The sequence below is a fragment of the Mucor mucedo genome (genome assembly GCF_025094135.1).
Source record: "Mucor mucedo strain NRRL 3635 chromosome Unknown EV154scaffold_7, whole genome shotgun sequence".
NCBI classification, from domain to species: Eukaryota; Fungi; Mucoromycota; class Mucoromycetes; order Mucorales; family Mucoraceae; genus Mucor; species Mucor mucedo.
In genome coordinates, this window is record NW_026252291.1 from 145,409 (window position 1) to 164,904 (window position 19,496).

Consider the following 19,496-nt stretch of genomic DNA (forward strand, 5'->3'; position numbering starts at 1 on the left):
AACATAAGATGTTAGTATTTTTTTTAGAGTCACGCGATATTTATACTGACATTTTATTAAAGACACTGTCAAGAGAAACAGCCAAGTATGTCTAACACCACATCTTTATCATTTCGTATCACCAGCAAATATTTTCTTAAAAAGAGTGTCGTCCAAAAAAAAAAAAAAGGGACGTTCTAAACGGGAGTCAAAGTCAGCCAGACATTGATATATATTTTTTTTTGTTTCTTTTTGTCCCGTTCTAAATCATGACGATTGCAGTTACATTATCAATAGGTTATTTGACCATTCCCTTCATCATCAAACATTCTATAAAGTCGTTAGAAACCACGTCAGCAGAAGAAGAGGACGAGGTGCTATCGAGTGCACCGCAATGGACGTTTGGAAACACGATTTGCATTTCGAGTTTTGTAAAGTCGCCACCCAATATATACCCGACAATTGAGAAACATGTAATGGAACTAGCGTCCCATGCTAATGGGGTGGAAAAAGAAACCTTGTCGATTCTGTCAAAAGCTTTAAACACGAACGAGAATAAATGTCACGGCATGGCAATTATTGGAAATGATTTGTTGGGTATTTTATCCAGTACAGCACAAACGACATTGTTTACACTACAGGTGGTGCAATTCGCCACACCGACGACGGAGCATCAAAAGAGCTACTACACAAATGACTTGATGGATTTGGATTATCCCGTGAAACCCTTTGAGGTGATGGAACTGTGTCAAGACTGGCCTCAATCGCAACCTCAGTTGAAGAAATTGGCCAAACAAGTGTATCAGACCGCCAGTTTGTATGGTTATTGGGACTATTGGCGTGTCTTTGAAGGTATCTGTGATGGACATCAGATTAATTCTCAACTACTCTTGCAAGTGGCTTAGTTACACACACACCTTATTTCTCGGAACAATGCATTTTATCTCTGTTTGTGGGCTGTCACGTCCCTTTTTTTTATACATATCTCTTTTTTTTTTTTTTTTTTTTTTTTGGTTTTACATTGTAAATAAATATAATCGTAATGTCAGACCTACAAAAGAAATTAGCCCTTATCGAAGAAGGTATACACACACATACACTCACACACAAAAAAAAAAAAAAAAAAAAAAAAAAAATAGACTTTGACATGTCATTATAGAAACAAAGTGCAGTATATGTACGGGTCTTTTCCACGATCCACACGTATTGAATTGCGGTAGGTAAACCCTCCTCTCTCTCTCTCTCTACTTCATTCACCCTCTTACAAGATCACTCAAGCAGCATGCTAATTATTTCTTTCTCTCCGTAGGTCATTCTTTCTGTGGCGGATGCATTATTCACTGGTTTGGGCAAAAGAAATGCTGTCCTAAATGTCGAGAGCCAGCTATTCGACAACCTATTCAAGCCGTTACCCTGCAGAAAATTTGTAATTTTTTTTTAAAACAAAATGATATTCGCGCATTCCCCAACCTATTCTGACTAAAACGAAAAAAAAAAATTGTAGGCGATGTGTTAAGGCCGGCTAATGCCATTGTTGATCGAAAACTGACACGAGCCGATTGGGAATCTTTATATCCTGTTGAAAACCAATCCACCTTTATTCGCGATGTAGATCAAGACGGTGTCATGTAAGTTTTTCTTTTTTTTTTAAAAAAAAAAAAAAATATGTATATCACATAAAAAAAGCATGTATTCACATATTACACAAAAGTAATCGTTGCTCAAACTGCGGATGGGAATTGGATGAAGAAAATTTCTGTGGACAGTGTAATATTCAATTCGATCATGATGGAAGTGTCATAGCGGGTGGAAGTGATTATATGCATTCGGATGCAGAGTCTCATTTGGAAGAAGAGGAAGGGGATCTAGAAGATTTCATTGTAGACAATGATCAAGTGGAGTATGAACACTTGCAGGATAGCATCTTGGATGATGGGTCTGAATTGGGTCTCATTGAAGTCAGCAGTGATAACCATAGCGACCACAGCGATAACCATAGCGACCACGAAATCAGTGAATACAGCGAAGAGGAAGAAGGTAACGAGAGAGGGGGAATGATTGATATATATATAAAAAGGGCATAGCATTAACCAATGCAAGCGGGAAAAATAGTTCAAGAGCTGAGACGAAATCATAGAAAGAGAAGAAGGATATTGGATAGTGAAGAGGAAGGATCGCAGCATGGACCGATTTTGATCCCAGATGATGACCGTCGAAACTCAATTGTGATTGAAAGTGAAGCAGAGGAATCGGATGAAGAGCAAATCAGACGTATATCCACCGTGAATCTAGATGAGGATTCAGAGGAAGAATCTGAAGGTGATATGGAATACGCAGATGATCCCTTTGAACGACCTCGTAACCCATACATTGATGAATATGCTTCTGAGGAAGAAGAAGAACATCAACCGAGACCTGTCAAAGCAGACCGATTATTAGCGTCGATTCAGAGAGCCCAAGAGAACATGAATACTGCATCTGCATCTAAAGAGTCTGGTCCATCCTCTTCTTCAGAAGACAGCGATGATGAACCTGCAGATTATGATTTATAAAAAAAAAAGTCTAAAAAAGTTTATTTCGTTCTTAACTGTGTAAAAATGTGAGGGGTGTAGTGTAATTTGGGGGGGGGGGACCGGGTGAGAGAGGGTATAGTTTTTCTTTGCAGCAAAAAAAAGTAAAATAAGCCCGTTGTTTCTATAATAATTTAAAAAAGTCTAAAGTGTACATGATCTCGCATACATGACATGGTCAGGACCATTGGTACCCGTGCTTGAACCCACTGTATCATTAATATGAATTAGCGAGACAGACGTGTTTCTTCTTCTCTCTTCGTCTTCTTTTTCTTTTTCTGCTAATTCATCCGATGGTAATAAGATGGAGCGATCAATGGATGCTGGTAAACCACGATGTCTGCCCTTGTACATGAGAATAATCAATACTAATTTACTCAGAGTTCGATATTGGCCTGCCTGTGAAGTGGCTGTGTTTGGATATCCAGTGGATGCACCTACATTACCAAATGCTGAAACGCATTCATAAATCACTGTAGCAATTGTCACAGGAGAAGGTGACATGATGGATTCTGCTTCCAATACACAAATACAAAATATGCCCGTGATGACCCAGCAGATATCACTCGTTAATTGTCTTTGAATCTGTGTAATCACAAAAAAGTCAGGTCCCTTTAGTAATTTCTTGGTGCCTTGTGCAATGCTCGTCATAGTCGAGTGTCGTTTCAACTTGATAAAAGGTGCGGTGGATAAATCGTTTTCGGAAAATCGTACTGGCTCCTCATCTTCACCTCGAAATATGCCTAGTGCACGTTCCTATGGATCATATATAACTCCTTCATTAAAACCCCGCCCTTGATACTATTTTTTCATTATTCCTTTTCACACACACGCACACACACACACATACCTGATAGATATTACTGTTTCTCATCGAAATCGCAACAGGGTAGACACTAATGTACATGGCAACGATATAAACCAATTGTGCGCCAGGATTTAAATCTGCAAGACTGACTACACTGAAGCCAGCTACAAAAAGAAAGAAAAAAGGGTTTAATATATACAGCTCATCAATCAACCAAAAAAAAAAGGGAGTAAGTCAATAAAAGGGGAGTGGGTATTTACCATTTCTCGTGGCAACAGATTGAAATAGGCCATCCAAGAACCTGGAACCCCAGCTGATACCAGCCAAGACGGGCAACCAATAATTTAAGGCGAGAAAGCAGATGAGCTCCACCAGGGTGATACCAACCAAGACGATCAAGAGCCACCAAGTTTGGGTTGCAGGAAATAAAGTGGTGTAACATCTTCTAGGGTGATCCAAGAGGTACCGAAATGTTTCACGGCGCATGATATTTGATTTTGGGGTGAGGATAAAGCAGAGCCAGATGATGAACCTTAACAGGATGGCGAATGCAGTATTTCCGACCAAAATCAAGATGATAGCAAGTATGAGCGGAGCAGGCGCATTTTGAAAGGCCATCATGCTGCTGTCCAAATGGTTTAGTCCGAGGTTGGTGAAACTTGAAAGACTCATGAACATTGAAAAAAACCAAGGGTCTACAGGTCCACTAGCATTGGAAGTTCTTAGGATCTCTTGTGCGTAAGTGGAAGCAGCAACATAGATACGAAAAAAGAAGCCGAAAAGAATAATAAATCCAATATAATAGATAGGCACCATTCGTGCCAACATGTCTAATGCACGATACTCTGTACCACCAATTCGATACTTTTCATTTTTGGTCAATTCCGATTTTTCGACAGGCTGTCTCATAATTTCATATTCGGAATTCGTACGTTGTAACGGTAACTGTTCCACTTCTTCGTTATTTCGGTTCTGTAATAATTTTTTACGTTCTCGTTCTCTGAGGACATTGGTATCTTCTCGGAAAGTGATGGTGTTTTGCGGTTGATTGATGGGTTCTGAAAAGGTGATCGTTCTGCCATCGGGGTTGTTTTGAAGTGAGGATTCGCTATCGGTGGGTGATGAGTTATTCGTGCTGGTGTTGGTGGTGGTGGTAGTGGTATCACAAGGATGACTAGGTGGATCTGAGGAAGGTTCATCGTCGATTTGGATTGAATGATCTTTATCATGCATGGGATGGTGAACGACAATATCATCAGTTCGGGTTGCGTGGGTATCAAATGAAGCACGTCTACGAGAGAACATGCTCGTCTGTTTAGAACTGGCAGGACTAGACCGAACCGATAATAGGGACATACGCCGACGAATAGGATCTGTTCTAGACTGTTTTTGTCGTTTGTATTCATCTCTTCTCCTTTGATTTTCTTTCAATTCTTCCTCGAAGCGTTCTGAAAAATAATATCTGCGGACCATGACCACATAAAATGAAATAATGACGTGAGAACCGAAAAAGGCGCTGAGGTATAATAATACCATATGATAGGTTGACATCTCTGACATTGGTATTGTGTTTAAGCCTGTATCGGTGGATCCGGTGGTTGCCATAAACAGTGCGTCGATATAATTCCAATTTGTACCAGATTCACAATAATACAGACCAGAGAAAACAAGAATCAATATTAGAATGTATATATAATGCATTTGAAGAAAATGAATCCTGGTGTCCCAAAATCGATGCAGCGCTTTACTGAATCGATTCATTTTTTGCTGCTGAGACATGGGGAAAAAAAAATGTAAAAGAAGAAAAGAAAAAAAATATGAGAGAGGGAGGAGGGAAAAGAAAATTAATCTGAGTGTGTATTTTTTTTTTTTTTTTTTGGCTTTAATCTATCCCCCAATAGGGCAGTCACTAGGATACCAGATGTGATAAAATATCTATTTAAAGTTTTATTTTGTGATAGGCATTGGTTACATCTATTAATTGTTGAATGGCCTCTTTATCACCCGTCGCTAGACATGCTTCTGATATTTTATTGATGACATTTTGACTTGGTTTATATCCCTGTCCAAGTAAATCGTAATATAATGATAATGCTGAACGTAATTGTCTCTTATTTGAAAATCCAATAATCACTTTATTCAACTCTCCAACACATCTTCGACTTAACCGTCCAGCTTTGACATCCAAATAAACTTGTTCTGCCTTGGCTAATTCTCCATGCTGACCAAAATAGCTTAGGTATTTTTGAATCATCTCTTGCGGTATATTTGTTTCTGTTTTGGTCATGAGCACAGCCTGCCACAACTTTATCAAGGTATTCGCATGATCAGGCACATACTCTAATGACATGTAATGATCGATAAATAGCTCATATATCTCATAATTCGCTGTGATCTCATCTTGCAGCATAAATGAAAATATTTGACTAGCTGATGCTCCATCCTGCAAATACAAGTAAGATTCAATCAATAATCGATAACTGCTGATCGTTGCCATCTTGTTCTTTCGAAGCATCTCTAACAATACGTTGGCGTCCTCCATCTTTTTCGCTTTAATACATCCCTTGATAGCCGCATGCCAATCCTCCACTTGCAACTCTGCCTTATTATTCATCTTTGTAAACATCTCTAGTAAATTTGGGTGACCTTGAAACGACAAGTGAAACAACACTTTCTTGAACTTTTCTATTTTCGGTTCGGAGGCCACTAGATTGTTAAACCAAGCTTCTAATCGATCGTTCTGTGCGTGTGTACGATGACGTTGAAAGGACATGCCAATCACAAGTTGAAACCACGTCTGACTATTGGGTTGAATACCATGGAGCTTCATTTCTTGCAAGATCTTTATTGCTTCCTTTTGCCCTGAATCTTGCTTTTTAAACGTCTTTGCATGGGATTTGAGGAGTTTGTTGTAGTCAAGTAATTTTTGAGGCGCCGTGCTTATCTTTCGTTTGATTGTCGTCGATCGTGTAATAAATAAAGTTTTGAATACATTGTGAATGGCAAACTTTTGACCACAATGAATGGTTGTCATTGAAAAAAAAAGAAAATATCGCTCAGTTTGATTTACCCTCGGCCCCTTCCCTTTGTGGTCCATACGGGGATTGAAACACAAAAGCAAATCGACGTCACTCCAAACTTATCCCCATTTTGAGAAAAAAAACAAAAAAAAACTATACCAAGCGAACGGGTATCGTTTTTTGGAAATATCTAGAATAGATTTTGTATAAATTTCTGGACCCTGATTTGCTTTTGTTATTATTTTCACGGTCACCTAAAAGTGTCGGTGTTAGATCATCATGACAACAGCATTGGATCAAATTTGTTCGTTCCGATGGTAAATTGCTTAAAATCTTTTAAAACTCTCTTTGGTATGCAGTCTTAAAATCATAACAGACAGTAGGTCGGCTTGAAATAGCCTTGGTTTCAGAAGCATTTCTAGAATCAATGTTAGATGGCCATGCTATAAATCTTGGCTGGAACATGCATCATCTGTCATATTTTTCATAAAAAAACATTGTGCTACAGCCGAGATGGCAGTAGATAATGTATGTGCAATTTACTCGGTTAAAAGAAAATCCCTTTAAAGACATAACGAATATTAAAAAGAGTTTACATCCTCTCGCGTCTACAACATGAAGTGTCATAAATTAAAGTTACAAAGCATTCTCAAATATATTCCGTAGCACGTAAATACAGAGAAAGAATCTTATCAAAAAGAGCTTTAGTTTCTGTTGGGTACTAGAGAAGCTAATCTTTCAAAAATGTGCTACGTTGCGTAATATGCCATTGGAGGATAACATGATGAGGCTCGGATGCAACCCGGGATCGTTAAATTATACGTGAAATTTAATAGGTTGTTTCATTGTTCCTGATTTTATTGTCATATAATCGAAATATGGTTTTTGGCAGTTTGATTTTTAACTACTCTGGTATTTAATACGAATAAGCATAGTTAATTTTGTATTCGAGAAATTAAAGTTTACAATCGTGGCGGAAGAGAGGACTTGATTGGATGCAAAGGACGACTGAGTGATATCAACCTGTACAATAGTCAATAAGAGCAATACATTTTTGAGAACACGAGACATAGGGGATCATCTTGGGACTGTACAAACTTTTTTTTTATACATTTACATACAACTACTTTATAAGAGGAAACTTTTTAGAGATTTTTTCTACCAGAATATAGCGATTGTGTCCTTGAGTCAAAAATTCCACTTTCTCCGCTACAAAATGTAGCTGATAATTTTGAGACGCGAAAAACACGCTTGCAGATTTTGTGCCACCATTTTAACCTCAAGATTTACTCCTCGTATGAAGCAACTGACCTCCAATATGATCCTTTTCATTTATGACAGAGCTGGACATGTGCTGTAAAAAATAAGTGCTGCTTTTGTGTTTTATATAAAAAAAGTTCAAAACTTTTTTTTTTATGTATTATCCTGACAATATCTACTGCACTCAGTAAATATGCTCTGCTATTTACATGTCAATCTTTATACTAGCTTTTTTAATAAATACAGAAATTTTAACATTCTTCAGGGAGTTACCACGTATTAGTTGATGATACAAGGAATGGGATTATTTGTTTACTTGTAAGTTTAGAAACTGCAGCCCAGCAGGTTTTTGTTTAATGTCCGCAGCGAGTGACAAAAAAAATCATGCAAATTGTGTATAATCCTCAAACACTTTGATTACTACACCCTAAATTATGACGTTAGCTGGTTGCAATATTTGTTGGCCTGGTGAGAAAAAAAAACTTTTTTTTCTTCTACGCCCACATTAAACATCGTAGAGCATGATTAGAGATCGAGGTAAGAAAATTTGAACACTACTTGACAAACGCTGAATTACTAACTCCTAATCTCCCCTATGTGGGAGTTAAAAGACAGTAGACCGTGGTCCAGTCGGCTGTCAAAAAACCTTAGGCAAGTTTAATGCACATATGAACGTGACTAGATTAATGTGTTATCAAAAAGACGAAGACCTTGGTCAAGTCTTGTCTTTCAGTGAACCTTAGGCAAGTTCCTGTAAAATCATCGGATGGTAGGAGGTCTGGAGGCTGGTGGCTTTAACACTTCAGTTGACCTTAAGCAAGTCAGCTGTAGTCACATTTGACCTTAGCAAAGTCATTTGTGGAAGAGGTTTACAACCTTGGTGCAGTTGTTCCTCATCAGTGAACCTTGGTTGCAGTTCACAGTGACAACGGTTTGACCTTAGGCAAGTCAGCCGTTTATTGATTTACTTCTGGGTATTTCAATTAAATTCATACGACATGATGAAGCTTATTCAGTATTTGTTATTCTGATTGTATAATTAGTCTGTGGGTTACAACGGTCTGACCTTAGGCAAGTCAACCGTTTACTGATTTACCTTTGGGTATTTCAATTACTTTTATACGGCATGATGAAGATTATTCATTATTTGTTCTTCTGAGCGTATTATTATAATGAAGGTATGTTATTAATTTCACATGATATTATTTTTAATTATTAACCTTTTCTCCTTTTGCCAATCTTAAAGATAGCAATACTTGAGCAGGCAAGTATTTGAGAGGTAAATACTTTTTTGTATACTGCTATTTTTTGAACGTTGTTTTACTGACTCGCCTCCCTTTAAGGGGAGTTTTCAAAAGGCAGTAGGTCGTGGTCCATCCAACTGTCAAAATCCTTTAGGCGGGTTGTACACATATGACGTGAATAGATCAATGTGTTATCAAAAAGTCAAAGACCTTGGTCAAGTCTTGTCTTTCAGTGAACCTTAGGCAAGTTCCTGTAAAATCATCGGATGGTAGGAGGTTTGGAGGTTGGTGGCTTTAATACTTCAGTTGGCCTTGGGCAAGTCAGCTGTAGTCACATTTGACCTTAGCAAAGTCATTTGTGGGAGAGGTTTACAACCTTGGTGCAGTTGTTCCTCTTCAGTGAACCTTGGTTGCAGTTCACGGCGACAACGGTCTGACCTTAGGCAAGTCAGCCGTTTATTGATTTACTTCTGGGTATTTCAATTAAATTTATACGACATGATGAAGCTTATTCAGTATTTGTTATTCTGATTGTATAATTAGTCTGTGGGTTACAACGGTCTGACCTTAGGCAAGTCAACCGTTTACTGATTTACCTTTGGGTATTTCAATTACTTTTTTACGGCATGATGAAGACTATTCATTATTTGTTCTTCTGAGCGTATTATTATAATGAAGGTATTCTATTAATTTCACATGATCTTATTTTTAATTATTAACCTATTCTCTTTTTGCCAATCTTAAAGATAGCAATACTTGAGCAGGCAAGTATTTGAGGTAAATATTTTTTGTATACTGCTATTTTTTGAACGTTGTTTTACTGACTCGCCTCCCTTTAAGGGGAGTTTTCAAAAGGCAGTAGGTCGTGGTCCATCCAACTGTCAAAATCCTTTAGGCGGGTTGTACACATATGACGTGAATAGATCAATGTGTTATCAAAAAGTCAAAGACCTTGGTCAAGTCTTGTCTTTCAGTGAACCTTAGGCAAGTTCCTGTAAAATCATCGGATGGTAGGAGGTTTGGAGGTTGGTGGCTTTAATACTTCAGTTGGCCTTGGGCAAGTCAGCTGTAGTCACATTTGACCTTAGCAAAGTCATTTGTGGGAGAGGTTTACAACCTTGGTGCAGTTGTTCCTCTTCAGTGAACCTTGGTTGCAGTTCACGGCGACAACGGTCTGACCTTAGGCAAGTCAGCCGTTTATTGATTTACCTTTGGGTACTTCAATTACTTTTATACGACATGATGAAGATTATTTGGTATTTAATATTCTGATTGTATAATTAGTCTGTGGGTAACATATGTCTGACCTTGAGCAAGTCAACCGTTTCTTGATTGTACCTTTGGTACTTCAATTACTTTTGTAAAGCATGATGAAGATCATATAATGTTTGTTCTACTGATTTTATAATCATAGCCAAGGTATGCTATTACACTTACATAAAATCATTTGCATTTATTAATCTATTGCACCTTTCGTAATCTTAAAAATAGCAATACTTGAACATGGCAAGTATTAGAGGTAAAAAAAGTTTTTGTTTACTAGAACTTTTTTAGACTGTGTTTTATTGACTCACTTCCCTTTAAGGAGACCTTTAGAAGGCAGTAGGTCGTGGTCCAGCCAATTGTTGAAAAACTTTAGGCAGGTTATACACATATGACCTTAATTAAGGCATGGTGTTCTAAAGAAGCAACGACTTTGGTCAAGTCTTATCTTTTATTGAACCTTGGGCAAGTTTTTGTTAGATCAATGGGTGATTGAATGCATGGCGGGTAAGTATTTGTTTTTGCAATTAGGTTCGATTGGGTTTAATTATCATTGACATATTATCTTTGTAGCACCACGTTTTCAACCCGACAGCTGTATGTAGGCTATGGTTGCCCAGAAAAAGGGTTCTGCTTAATGGACAAAAATTACGCAATGTAATTCAATATTTCTTAGATATTCCAAATCAATCAATAAACATCTGTCATGACAAAAAAATATAAACTGCATATTTAAACCTTGCCAATCAATGCCAGTTTCTTTTTGACAGCCGCTCTGTTCCTGTGAAGCGTTACTGTCGGACAAAATTACAAGATACGGCTCTGGATAGGAATGTAAAAAAAAAAAAAATAACAGGATCGATCTGGTTGACTTTGTTGTTTCATGTGGCCACCATAATGATTTGATTAATATTTATAAAGAGACATGTTCCTGACTTCATTATTCGCTTTTACCAAGTTAATTTGGACTGCAGCTACAATTTATTACAGACTCTGGTGAGGGTTACACATGCTACAAATTGACTAAAAATGATTTCATTTCTTTAAGAAATTAGGAAATGTCTCGATTCCAAGCTTGAAAGCTGTATCTAACTTTCTTAAATGATACTACGATAAGTACATATAGACATGCATAAGCATATATACACTTTCGGTAGAAGATGAGCTTAACGAGATCGGATAAAGATTGCTGCACTTTTTAGTTACTTGAATAAACCCCTGATTATCTGGGTCCCTTCCGTAATAAGCATAGTTACTGAGGTATTTTCTCCCCAGACACATTCTTTTCGGCCTTCCCGGATTAATGCTACAAAGAATTGTAAAGCTATCGGCCTCTCCTTGTGGGTCAGTCTTTTTGGTTGACTCTGTGTTTACATAATCCACGTGTATCGTACATTGTCGTCAAACCTGTTTGTTCCAGTCCTACTAACTTTTTAAGGTTGCATAATTTAGTCTGGGGTAATGAATGAAGGGTTTGCAACCGCTAAAGTATTAATGGGTGATTAGCTCCATGTTGACATTTCAACCTGTTATTTGGTTGCGTAAGACGTGAATTTCGCCATGTTGACAACAAATTTACTAAACACTTGAACTAAATTTGTCGTTTATGTCAAAGTTCGACCAATAATATTTGATAAAAGAGTTTTTTTAGTTGTAAAGAGGAGTAGAGACAGCCACTTGCAGTCGATGTAAAATTAAAATAGTTACCATAAACTATGAAATGAATACCGCTTAATAAAAAAACCCCATTGTTCTATTGTCATTGACAGGTGGTATTTTGAGCTTGGTGCGAGGCGTGGGGCCCAAGATGGTGGTAAAAAGTGCTTTGATGTCAGCGCTATTTGAATGATTGGATTTGGAAAAAAATAAAAAACGTTTTTTTCACTCTCCCCTCTTTTTTTTTTTTTTTTTTTTTTTTCTTCTAAAATAAATAACAGTAGCTACATTATAAATAAAATAAAGTAAAATACGTTTATCAATGTCTGAAGAACACAATTGGAAGTTTGCTCAATGTTTTGGTGATAAAGGAGATTCTGATGATATTACTGATGGTAAGTTTGGGTTTTTTCTTCTTTAAAATGTTCAATGGCAACACATCTAAAGACACGTTCTTTTCATTATTATCATTATTTTGAAGCCGATATTATTTCGACGGTTGAGTTTGACCAAACTGGTGACTATCTCGCTACAGGAGATAAAGGAGGTCGCGTTGTCTTGTTTGAAAGAAATGAAAGCGTAAGGTATTTTCGCTTAGCACCCTTGACTGTAATAAACTCACTCCTTTTATCTGTCTCTTAGAAAAAGAACTGTGAATATCGATTCTATACAGAGTTCCAATCGCACGAAGCAGAGTTTGATTATTTAAAGAGTTTGGAAATCGAAGAGAAAATCAACAAGATCAAATGGTGTAAAAGACAGAATTCGGCTCACTTTTTATTATCCACTAACGGTAAAAAGCACACACACACATTTTTCATTATTGACAACACACACTTACCCCGTTATACATAGATAAAACAATCAAATTGTGGAAAGTGTTTGACAAGTCATTGAAATTGGTCACTGAAAACAGTATTGCGCCTAATCCCACTCCTGTCAATACCCTTCGCTTACCTACCTTGACTCATCACGATACCATTGTGGCTGCTGTACCTAGAAAAGTTTATGCCAATGGTAAGTTTTTATGTATATCTATTCACAAATACGTTTTCTAACATATGCCCTTGAAGCTCATACTTATCACATCAATTCTATCTCCATTAATTCCGATGGTGAAACCTATATCTCTGCTGATGATTTGAGAGTCAACCTTTGGAATTTAGACGTCTCTGATCAAAGTTTCAGTAAGTTTTCGTGTGTGGAATTGGGGTGTATAATTGACACATTTTTTTTTTTTTTTTTTTTTTTGTAGACATTGTTGATATCAAACCTGCAAACATGGAAGAGTTGACTGAAGTGATTACAGCTGCTGAATTCCACCCTGAACAATGTAATGTGTTCATGTATAGTTCTAGCAAGGGTACCATTAAATTGAGCGATATGAGAGAATCTGCATTGTGTGATCAACATGCCAAGGTGTTCGAAGAGGCTGAGGATCCTGCTCATCGTTCATTCTTTTCTGAAATTATTTCTTCTGTCTCTGATATCAACTTTAGTCATGATGGTCGATATATTCTTTCAAGGGATTATCTCACCTTAAAGATTTGGGATATCAATATGGACAGTAAGCCTGTTCAAACCATCAACATTCACGATCAACTGAGAACCAGATTATGTGATTTATACGAAAATGATTGTATCTTTGACAAGTTTGAGTGTACCTTTAGTGGTGATGACAGGTAAAATCACGATATGTAAATGATTTTAATTGAACTAACCCTATTTTACAGTCATGTGATGACTGGTTCCTATAACAACATGTTCCATTTATACGATCGTGAAGGCAAGACTGATATTGCCCTTCAAGCAGATAAAAGCGCTTTTAGATCCAAGCGACTTGGCTCTTCTAAAAACAAGATGTCTATGGCAAGAAATTCGGCTCCTAGTGCTGACAATATGGACTTTAACAAAAAGATTTTACACTCTTCATGGCATCCTCAGGAAAATACCATTGCTATTGCTGCAACTAATAACTTGTTTATTTTCACGTAAGTCACTTTTTTTTAAAAATTGATCTCTATATAAACTAATGTTATTTGTAGTGAACAATAAGTAAAATGTTAAAAAAAATAAGCCCCCTCTCTTCTTTTAAGTTAAGCCAAAAAAAAAAAAAAAAACCAAGACAATCTATTTTTTTTTTATATTATTTGTATCTTGTCTCCTTGTATTAACCACACACCTCAATAAACAAAACAAAAAAAAAAGAAGCCAAAATATGTTTGTTATGTACAATATGTCTTTTTTTTCTTGTATCATCTTTTTCTTTTATTATTCAATGTCTCGGTATCTTCTTTTGCTATTCTTCTTTTGCGATCTTCTTCATGTGCTCGTCGTTTGCTATCAAGAGGCGTTCACCAAGGATTAAAAAAAACAAAACATAAAATAATCTGTGGTTTGTAAATCGCTTACCTTTCTCTTTCGGCCAGTTGATTTCGAACTTCTGGATAAGTTGGTAAAAGCGAGGGATCTTGCGCTCTAGGCGATTCTTGGAAATAAGGGTGAGCTAAAGCCTGTTTTACGGTCAGTCTAGTTTTAGGGTTATATGTCAGTAATCCAGCAAGCAAGCCCAAGGTATTCTCACTAAATCTTGGAAAGACTTGTTTAATACTGTTATAGGTTTGCTTTGGTAATACAAGTAATTTAGATGAAGGTAATTTGTTGAATCCAGGCCAAATGGAATCGTTAGGCGAGCCTAAAAGCTTTACGATTAAATCTAATTGGGCTTGTTCTGTGTTTCCTGGTAATAATGGTTTATGTTGCATCAATTCGCCCATGATACATCCAGCCGACCATAAATCAATCGAGGTTGTGTAATTGGTATCGCCGAATAAAACTTCGGGAGCTCTATACCATAATGTCACTACATTGGGTGTCATTGGCTTTCCTGGTAAACTTAATGTTCTAGCTAATCCAAAATCAGCTATAAGACAAACCTATTAATACATTGGTATATCCCATCTTAATAAATCGTATCTATAACATACCAATCTTAAGTAACCCGGTAGATGTTAGTAATAAGTTTGACATTTTCAAATCTCTGTGAATGATTGAATGGCTATGACAATACTCTAAGCCTTTGAGTAGTTGTAACATTAAACATTTAACTATGGATTTACGATTAATAACGGAATATATCTCTAAAAACGCATTCTTACTTTCTGAAGCTGAGTAAGGTGTTGGTACCATATCTAACAAACTGCCCAAATCCTTTTTTTTTTTTTTTTTTTTTTACATATTTTTCAATGAGTGCTGGTATGCAATGTAAAAAGTGAAATAAAACCATACTTGTTCACAGTACTCCATGACTAGAAATATAGACTCTAAGCGAGGTCCAACAGCAACGTCTGTAACATTAACAATATTCTGATGCTTCATTCTTTTTAAAATACTAATTTCTCTTAAACTGGATACTGGCATGCCGTCGGTCTCACGTTCCATTCTAATTTTTTTTAAGGCAACAATTTGTTTTGTTTTGGTGTCTCTTACACGACTAGTATGGGATGTATTAGTATAAAAGTGAAGGGGGTAGTGTATTTTTTTTTAATATATTAGAGACTTACTAAACAACACCATAGGTGCCTTCTCCCACTCTATTCAATTTTTCGAAATCTTCTACATCTCTACAATTACCATAAAACGGTAATTCGTTACATTCTACTTGCGTTCCTTTCACCGTTGATAGCGTTATACTACGTGTTTGTGTTGGTTCTGTCATGAAAAGTGATAAAAAGGAAAAAAATACAGAAAAAATCAACCCAAATTACAGGTCACGAAATAGAAACCCACAAAAAACTGACAATTCCTTCTCCGGTAAGATCTACTCACTCCCCCAGGGTTCTCTTCTGACATCGTGTGCCCTTTTTTTTTTTTTTTTTTTTTTTTTGCTACAACTGTCACTGCATACGCGTCTACACATAAATCACAGTTGTGATTACGTGTTTATGCTCAGGGCAATCTTGATCTGTACTTGAAATAACATGTTGTCTTGAAGGCCCTGAGCTAAAGCGACAATTTTTAATATTGCATTGTCAATCGTAGCAGGGTATGTCCGCTGTTAAAACAGATGCTATGATTTATTATTATTACTCTGCATGATTATCTAATTAGTACAGTCTGCTGATATTAATAAACTAAGCGCACCATAAATAGAGGTACGTAATATCTACCCTTTTGGTTACACCGGGCGGTCCCGAATTAGTGGATCTGCCTTGAAGTAAAAAATGTGCCTTTTTGATTGACAGATCGGCCGCATTTAATATCATATTATTTGTTACAGGAGTAAAACTAGTAGATCTTTACTAGTGATTTTAGTCGTCTCAATTCATCGTGTATCTAAAAACTAATTGAAAACTTGAATTATTTAATCAACTAATTAAACAAGCATCTCATCATGATGCAGCACTATTTTTTTGATAAAGTTCTCCCCCATTATATGGCAGCTTTTACGGAGTTAAAAAGTCTCTATTGTTCATTGGGTTTAATTGATTGGCTAGTGAGGAGATTTACTTCTTATACGATGCGGTCGATCACATACATCAATTATCCTGCTTTACGATCTTAGACCTAGATTGTTCTCTTTAAAGTATGTGAGGACCCACACACAAAGAGTAGTACCGAGACAAGACAATAGTCAACGCCCAAAATAAATAAAGATCTACACGTGTGTATTTTCAGTATTCTTGATGAAAGAATCTGATGCATTATCAGCTTATTCAATTATTAAAAAAAAAAATTATGATTGGGAATCAATTTATTATCTCATCAAATGAAACAATAGAGTCAAGAGTTGGTCTTTGATAGCTCAAGATTGAAAAATTTATACTTTTGTAAAAAATGTGAACAAGTATTAGAACACGGTGTCGACTCAATTGGCTAACATTAAAAATAAATGATTTCGAGACCAACAAACTGCCGAGTTCATTAAGTTGATATCAACCCTGAGTTCGATAACAGATTTCTATATATCTTACTGCAAGAAACGATAAACAAAAAAGAATGCTTTTGATAAGACTCAGTTTACTATGCTGGATTTTCTAGCTGGCCCCAAAGACTTTCAAAAAGTCCTTCAAGTCATGGTTGGAGAGAAAATTCCAAAAAAAAAATATAAACGTATTTACTAATTATGATTATCAGAGCACACACTTCTATAAAAACGATTAAAATTGATCACGAATCATCCTTCGATATATTAATTCGCCATGACTTACTTCAAACGGACACTATTGAAAGTCTGAATACCAAGAAAAATGTGTACAGTGACAAAAATAAGCCATTTTTAAACATTTAGTAAGTTGTTATTAACATCCCTGCTTGCAAAATTGCCTTTTAAAAAATGATACGCAATGACAATTAATATTATCTTAATCCCAGGAGGTCAAAACTTACTCACCGTGTATGGTCATCTGTATACACCAACATATTCTATAATACTAACTGTATACCCCTTGCAATATTTTGCATAAAGAAAAAAATAATTAAACTTACGGCTTCTATAACAGCTACCGCGTTCAACATTGATTTGTACCGGATCGCGTATTTATGCCATGCCTGAAAATAGCCTAAATATGTCAATAGGTTTCCAAACAACCAGTAAAAAGACTTTAGCATAAAAAGAGGTGCATAATAACTAACTTCGCTTCTAGGTGATTCAATTCGCTTCTTTGCAATGAAAGAAGAATTCGGTACTGATTTTTTTCATGGAAGTAGCAAGTACATATGTCCCTCTTCGAAGAATCGACGTAAGAAAAATGCTTTTGGATTTGGACGCGTAAGGTCCTGGTAATATTATGTTCGCTTTTAAAAAAATACAGAATATATGTCTCTCTTATGTATGTTCTTTGCTTTAACGACATGTTTTTTCTCAGTGCTGTAAAGACAAAATACTTATTATTTATATAATAATTGAAGCCAAAAATGTGGAAATTTAGACACTAAATTGCTACATGGTCAATTTATCAATTCTAAAAGAAAACTTAAAATCTTTAGAACTGAACTTTACAGATTAGAAGGGAAATTGTAATTTGACTTTCATAGAATAATAAAGGGAAGCTCGTGATTTTGACCGTTTTATTTTTTTTATCTTGAGCGAACACTGTATTGACAGTCTACTGGATTAGCGTTGATTAAATGATGGAAAAAGTGGACAATTTTCATCGATTAAATAGCCAGTGTATTTTAAAAATTCACAGCTTTTTAACCAGGACAGTGTGTATTTTGACCTTCACTGCTGAAGAAGACGGTATTTATCGAGTATCCATACGGCAACATGGGAGATGACGTAAAGTGATTTATTTGGCATAAGCGCAGCTACATCGACTGCGCGGAATAGTCTGTTGATAAAAAAGAAAAAGAAAATTTTCCATACATTTTTCATTATAGCCTTTCTTACTTGTCAAGTGTCAAGAGGCTTGTTATAAAATTTAGTCCATCATTTACCAGTTTTGAAACCATTACAAGCCATATTGTTCAGCTGTCATTCAAAGGCTATGATTTAGGTGGACATGACACTTGCCGTATACGCTTTTCCCAAAAGGATAACGCTAACTAAACCGAAGAGAACGTATGTCTGATCAAATTTTTTTTTTTCTTTTTGAATAAAAAAACTGTGCTATGATGTCACGGGGCACAAGAAGGGAAAGCGGACTAAAAAAGCAAATCGAAGCGGCGGTTTAAACCCCCTGGATTGTTCACCCACTGGGATTTAGCACTAGAGGACCCATTTACTTCTTTTTTTTGTGAATTTGACCCGACCCTACAAGTAAGTTTACCCCCTTCTCCTCGCTTTCTCTCTCTCTCTTCATGTCCACCATGACAAGGAGAACCAGCCTAGACGAAATCTTGCACAGTATACTTAAATATTTCTAAAGCAAGATGAATTCCGTTTTCCGATTGACACCTCGTTTGAGCAACATGCAACAAACACGCTTATATTCCACCGCCAATACAAAAATGGGAGCCGGACGTGGAGGGTAAAAAAAAAAAAAAAAAATATTGATGCGTACGAACTTTTTTTTTTTTTATTTTAACATGGACTAGTGTTATTGGATTTCTTTTAGGTGTAACCGCAGCTGGTTCAGCCGGATATTATTATCTTTTGGGTGAATATAATAATGCATCTGAGGCACTTTTAATATCTGTTCAAGAACTTCAAGCATCCACTGACAAGGTACGAAAAAATAACAAAAAAAGTTGTATTTTAAAGGGGGTCATGTTAGAGTGTTAAAGGACTTTCTAATGTAGGTCAAGGATTATGCACGCCGCATTGAGGCAGTGGATAGAGATGTGGCCAAGTTAAAGGAGACTACAGCCACTAAGAAACAATTGAGTGATTTGAAGGTCGACTTTAGAAAATTATATGTATGTAAAAAAAAAAAAAAAAAAAAAAAAAGGTTGAAACATGGAGGATATGATTGGTTGCTTACGCAAAAAAAAAAAATTAATTGCTAGGATACGCTTAATATCGAACATCTCGAATTAAAGACTCATGTTTGGGGATTAGGTAACGTGTGAAAAGGGGTATACTATTTGTTTATTTGTGATGTTGATCCATGTTTTTTTTTTTTGCGCTAGAAAAGGATCTGGGTCATACAGCAGTTGTTGTAGAAGAAAAGAAGGATTGAAGTGTATAATAAAATCTCATTTGTTCCCTATTTTTTTTTTTTTTTTTTTTTTTTTTTTTGAGTGGCTTATATGC

At 36.2% G+C, this 19,496-nt stretch overlaps 8 protein-coding genes across 8 annotated transcripts; 5 read left to right on the forward strand and 3 right to left on the reverse strand.

Annotated features, from left to right (window-relative positions):
* The first annotated feature begins 96 nt into the window (after nucleotides 1-96).
* On the forward strand, nucleotides 97-1,344 carry EV154DRAFT_278996 (uncharacterized protein). Its single transcript, XM_051594741.1, has 3 exons — nucleotides 97-1,061; nucleotides 1,139-1,199; nucleotides 1,289-1,344. The coding sequence occupies exon 1, from the start codon at nucleotides 249-251 to the stop codon at nucleotides 882-884; it is 636 nt and encodes a 211-aa protein (XP_051462453.1). The 5' UTR covers nucleotides 97-248; the 3' UTR covers nucleotides 885-1,061; nucleotides 1,139-1,199; nucleotides 1,289-1,344.
* On the forward strand, nucleotides 980-2,612 carry EV154DRAFT_278962 (uncharacterized protein). The gene is made up of 6 exons (XM_051594740.1): nucleotides 980-1,061; nucleotides 1,139-1,195; nucleotides 1,289-1,405; nucleotides 1,484-1,607; nucleotides 1,691-2,016; nucleotides 2,092-2,612. Exons 1-6 carry the CDS (start codon nucleotides 1,022-1,024, stop codon nucleotides 2,529-2,531), a joined length of 1,104 nt encoding a protein of 367 aa, XP_051462454.1. The 5' UTR covers nucleotides 980-1,021; the 3' UTR covers nucleotides 2,532-2,612.
* Nucleotides 2,613-2,693: 81 nt separating this feature from the next.
* EV154DRAFT_412128 (cation transport protein-domain-containing protein) lies at nucleotides 2,694-4,590 on the reverse strand (the record flags this gene model as incomplete). Its single annotated transcript, XM_051595496.1, has 3 exons — nucleotides 2,694-3,305; nucleotides 3,400-3,521; nucleotides 3,618-4,590. 3 exons carry the CDS (start codon nucleotides 4,588-4,590, stop codon nucleotides 2,694-2,696), a joined length of 1,707 nt encoding a protein of 568 aa, XP_051462455.1.
* A 647-nt stretch (nucleotides 4,591-5,237) lies between these two features.
* Nucleotides 5,238-6,405, reverse strand: EV154DRAFT_493327 (uncharacterized protein). The gene has a single exon (XM_051599787.1). The coding sequence runs from the start codon at nucleotides 6,389-6,391 to the stop codon at nucleotides 5,297-5,299; it is 1,095 nt and encodes a 364-aa protein (XP_051462456.1). The 5' UTR covers nucleotides 6,392-6,405; the 3' UTR covers nucleotides 5,238-5,296.
* A 1,352-nt stretch (nucleotides 6,406-7,757) lies between these two features.
* EV154DRAFT_547707 (uncharacterized protein) lies at nucleotides 7,758-11,327 on the forward strand (the record flags this gene model as incomplete). Its single annotated transcript, XM_051604773.1, has 10 exons — nucleotides 7,758-8,174; nucleotides 9,064-9,150; nucleotides 9,805-9,891; nucleotides 10,296-10,300; nucleotides 10,373-10,400; nucleotides 10,436-10,524; nucleotides 10,718-10,801; nucleotides 10,901-10,978; nucleotides 11,066-11,140; nucleotides 11,271-11,327. Exons 1-10 carry the CDS (start codon nucleotides 8,159-8,161, stop codon nucleotides 11,325-11,327), a joined length of 606 nt encoding a protein of 201 aa, XP_051462457.1. The 5' UTR covers nucleotides 7,758-8,158.
* Nucleotides 11,328-12,037: 710 nt separating this feature from the next.
* Nucleotides 12,038-14,031, forward strand: EV154DRAFT_598659 (protein phosphatase PP2A regulatory subunit B). The gene is made up of 8 exons (XM_051607061.1): nucleotides 12,038-12,195; nucleotides 12,282-12,379; nucleotides 12,443-12,593; nucleotides 12,656-12,817; nucleotides 12,874-12,987; nucleotides 13,056-13,482; nucleotides 13,534-13,791; nucleotides 13,846-14,031. The coding sequence occupies exons 1-8, from the start codon at nucleotides 12,123-12,125 to the stop codon at nucleotides 13,853-13,855; spliced, it is 1,293 nt and encodes a 430-aa protein (XP_051462458.1). The 5' UTR covers nucleotides 12,038-12,122; the 3' UTR covers nucleotides 13,856-14,031.
* On the reverse strand, nucleotides 14,009-15,542 carry EV154DRAFT_493328 (kinase-like domain-containing protein). The gene is made up of 5 exons (XM_051599788.1): nucleotides 15,364-15,542; nucleotides 15,089-15,293; nucleotides 14,959-15,010; nucleotides 14,788-14,907; nucleotides 14,009-14,723 (listed from the first exon to the last, which is right to left on the reverse strand). Exons 1-5 carry the CDS (start codon nucleotides 15,516-15,518, stop codon nucleotides 14,209-14,211), a joined length of 1,047 nt encoding a protein of 348 aa, XP_051462459.1. The 5' UTR covers nucleotides 15,519-15,542; the 3' UTR covers nucleotides 14,009-14,208.
* Nucleotides 15,543-18,673: 3,131 nt separating this feature from the next.
* On the forward strand, nucleotides 18,674-19,422 carry EV154DRAFT_476767 (uncharacterized protein; the record flags this gene model as incomplete). Its single annotated transcript, XM_051598058.1, has 5 exons — nucleotides 18,674-18,771; nucleotides 18,839-18,968; nucleotides 19,043-19,159; nucleotides 19,250-19,301; nucleotides 19,373-19,422. The coding sequence occupies 5 exons, from the start codon at nucleotides 18,674-18,676 to the stop codon at nucleotides 19,420-19,422; spliced, it is 447 nt and encodes a 148-aa protein (XP_051462460.1).
* Nucleotides 19,423-19,496: the final 74 nt, after the last annotated feature.

What these genes read in the sequence shown, in the direction of transcription:
- EV154DRAFT_278996 (XM_051594741.1), top strand. Translation starts at nt 249, where the DNA reads ATGACGATTGCAGTTACATTATCAATAGGTTATTTGACCATTCCCTTC.
- EV154DRAFT_278962 (XM_051594740.1), top strand. Translation starts at nt 1,022, where the DNA reads ATGTCAGACCTACAAAAGAAATTAGCCCTTATCGAAGAAG. An exon ending in TCCACACGTATTGAATTGCG is followed by an intron (nt 1,196 to 1,288) that starts GTAGGTAAACCC and finishes TTCTCTCCGTAG; the next exon opens with GTCATTCTTTCTGTGGCGGA. An exon ending in ATACAGCGAAGAGGAAGAAG is followed by an intron (nt 2,017 to 2,091) that starts GTAACGAGAGAG and finishes CGGGAAAAATAG; the next exon opens with TTCAAGAGCTGAGACGAAAT.
- EV154DRAFT_493327 (XM_051599787.1), bottom strand. Translation starts at nt 6,391, where the DNA reads ATGACAACCATTCATTGTGGTCAAAAGTTTGCCATTCACAATGTATTC.
- EV154DRAFT_598659 (XM_051607061.1), top strand. Translation starts at nt 12,123, where the DNA reads ATGTCTGAAGAACACAATTGGAAGTTTGCTCAATGTTTTGGTGATAAA. An exon ending in TGTTTGAAAGAAATGAAAGC is followed by an intron (nt 12,380 to 12,442) that starts GTAAGGTATTTT and finishes TCTGTCTCTTAG; the next exon opens with AAAAAGAACTGTGAATATCG. An exon ending in CTTTTTATTATCCACTAACG is followed by an intron (nt 12,594 to 12,655) that starts GTAAAAAGCACA and finishes CGTTATACATAG; the next exon opens with ATAAAACAATCAAATTGTGG.
- EV154DRAFT_493328 (XM_051599788.1), bottom strand. Translation starts at nt 15,518, where the DNA reads ATGACAGAACCAACACAAACACGTAGTATAACGCTATCAACGGTGAAA. An exon ending in GGCACCTATGGTGTTGTTTA is followed by an intron (nt 15,294 to 15,363) that starts GTAAGTCTCTAA and finishes ATCCCATACTAG; the next exon opens with TCGTGTAAGAGACACCAAAA. An exon ending in ACCTTACTCAGCTTCAGAAA is followed by an intron (nt 14,908 to 14,958) that starts GTAAGAATGCGT and finishes GTAAATCCATAG; the next exon opens with TTAAATGTTTAATGTTACAA.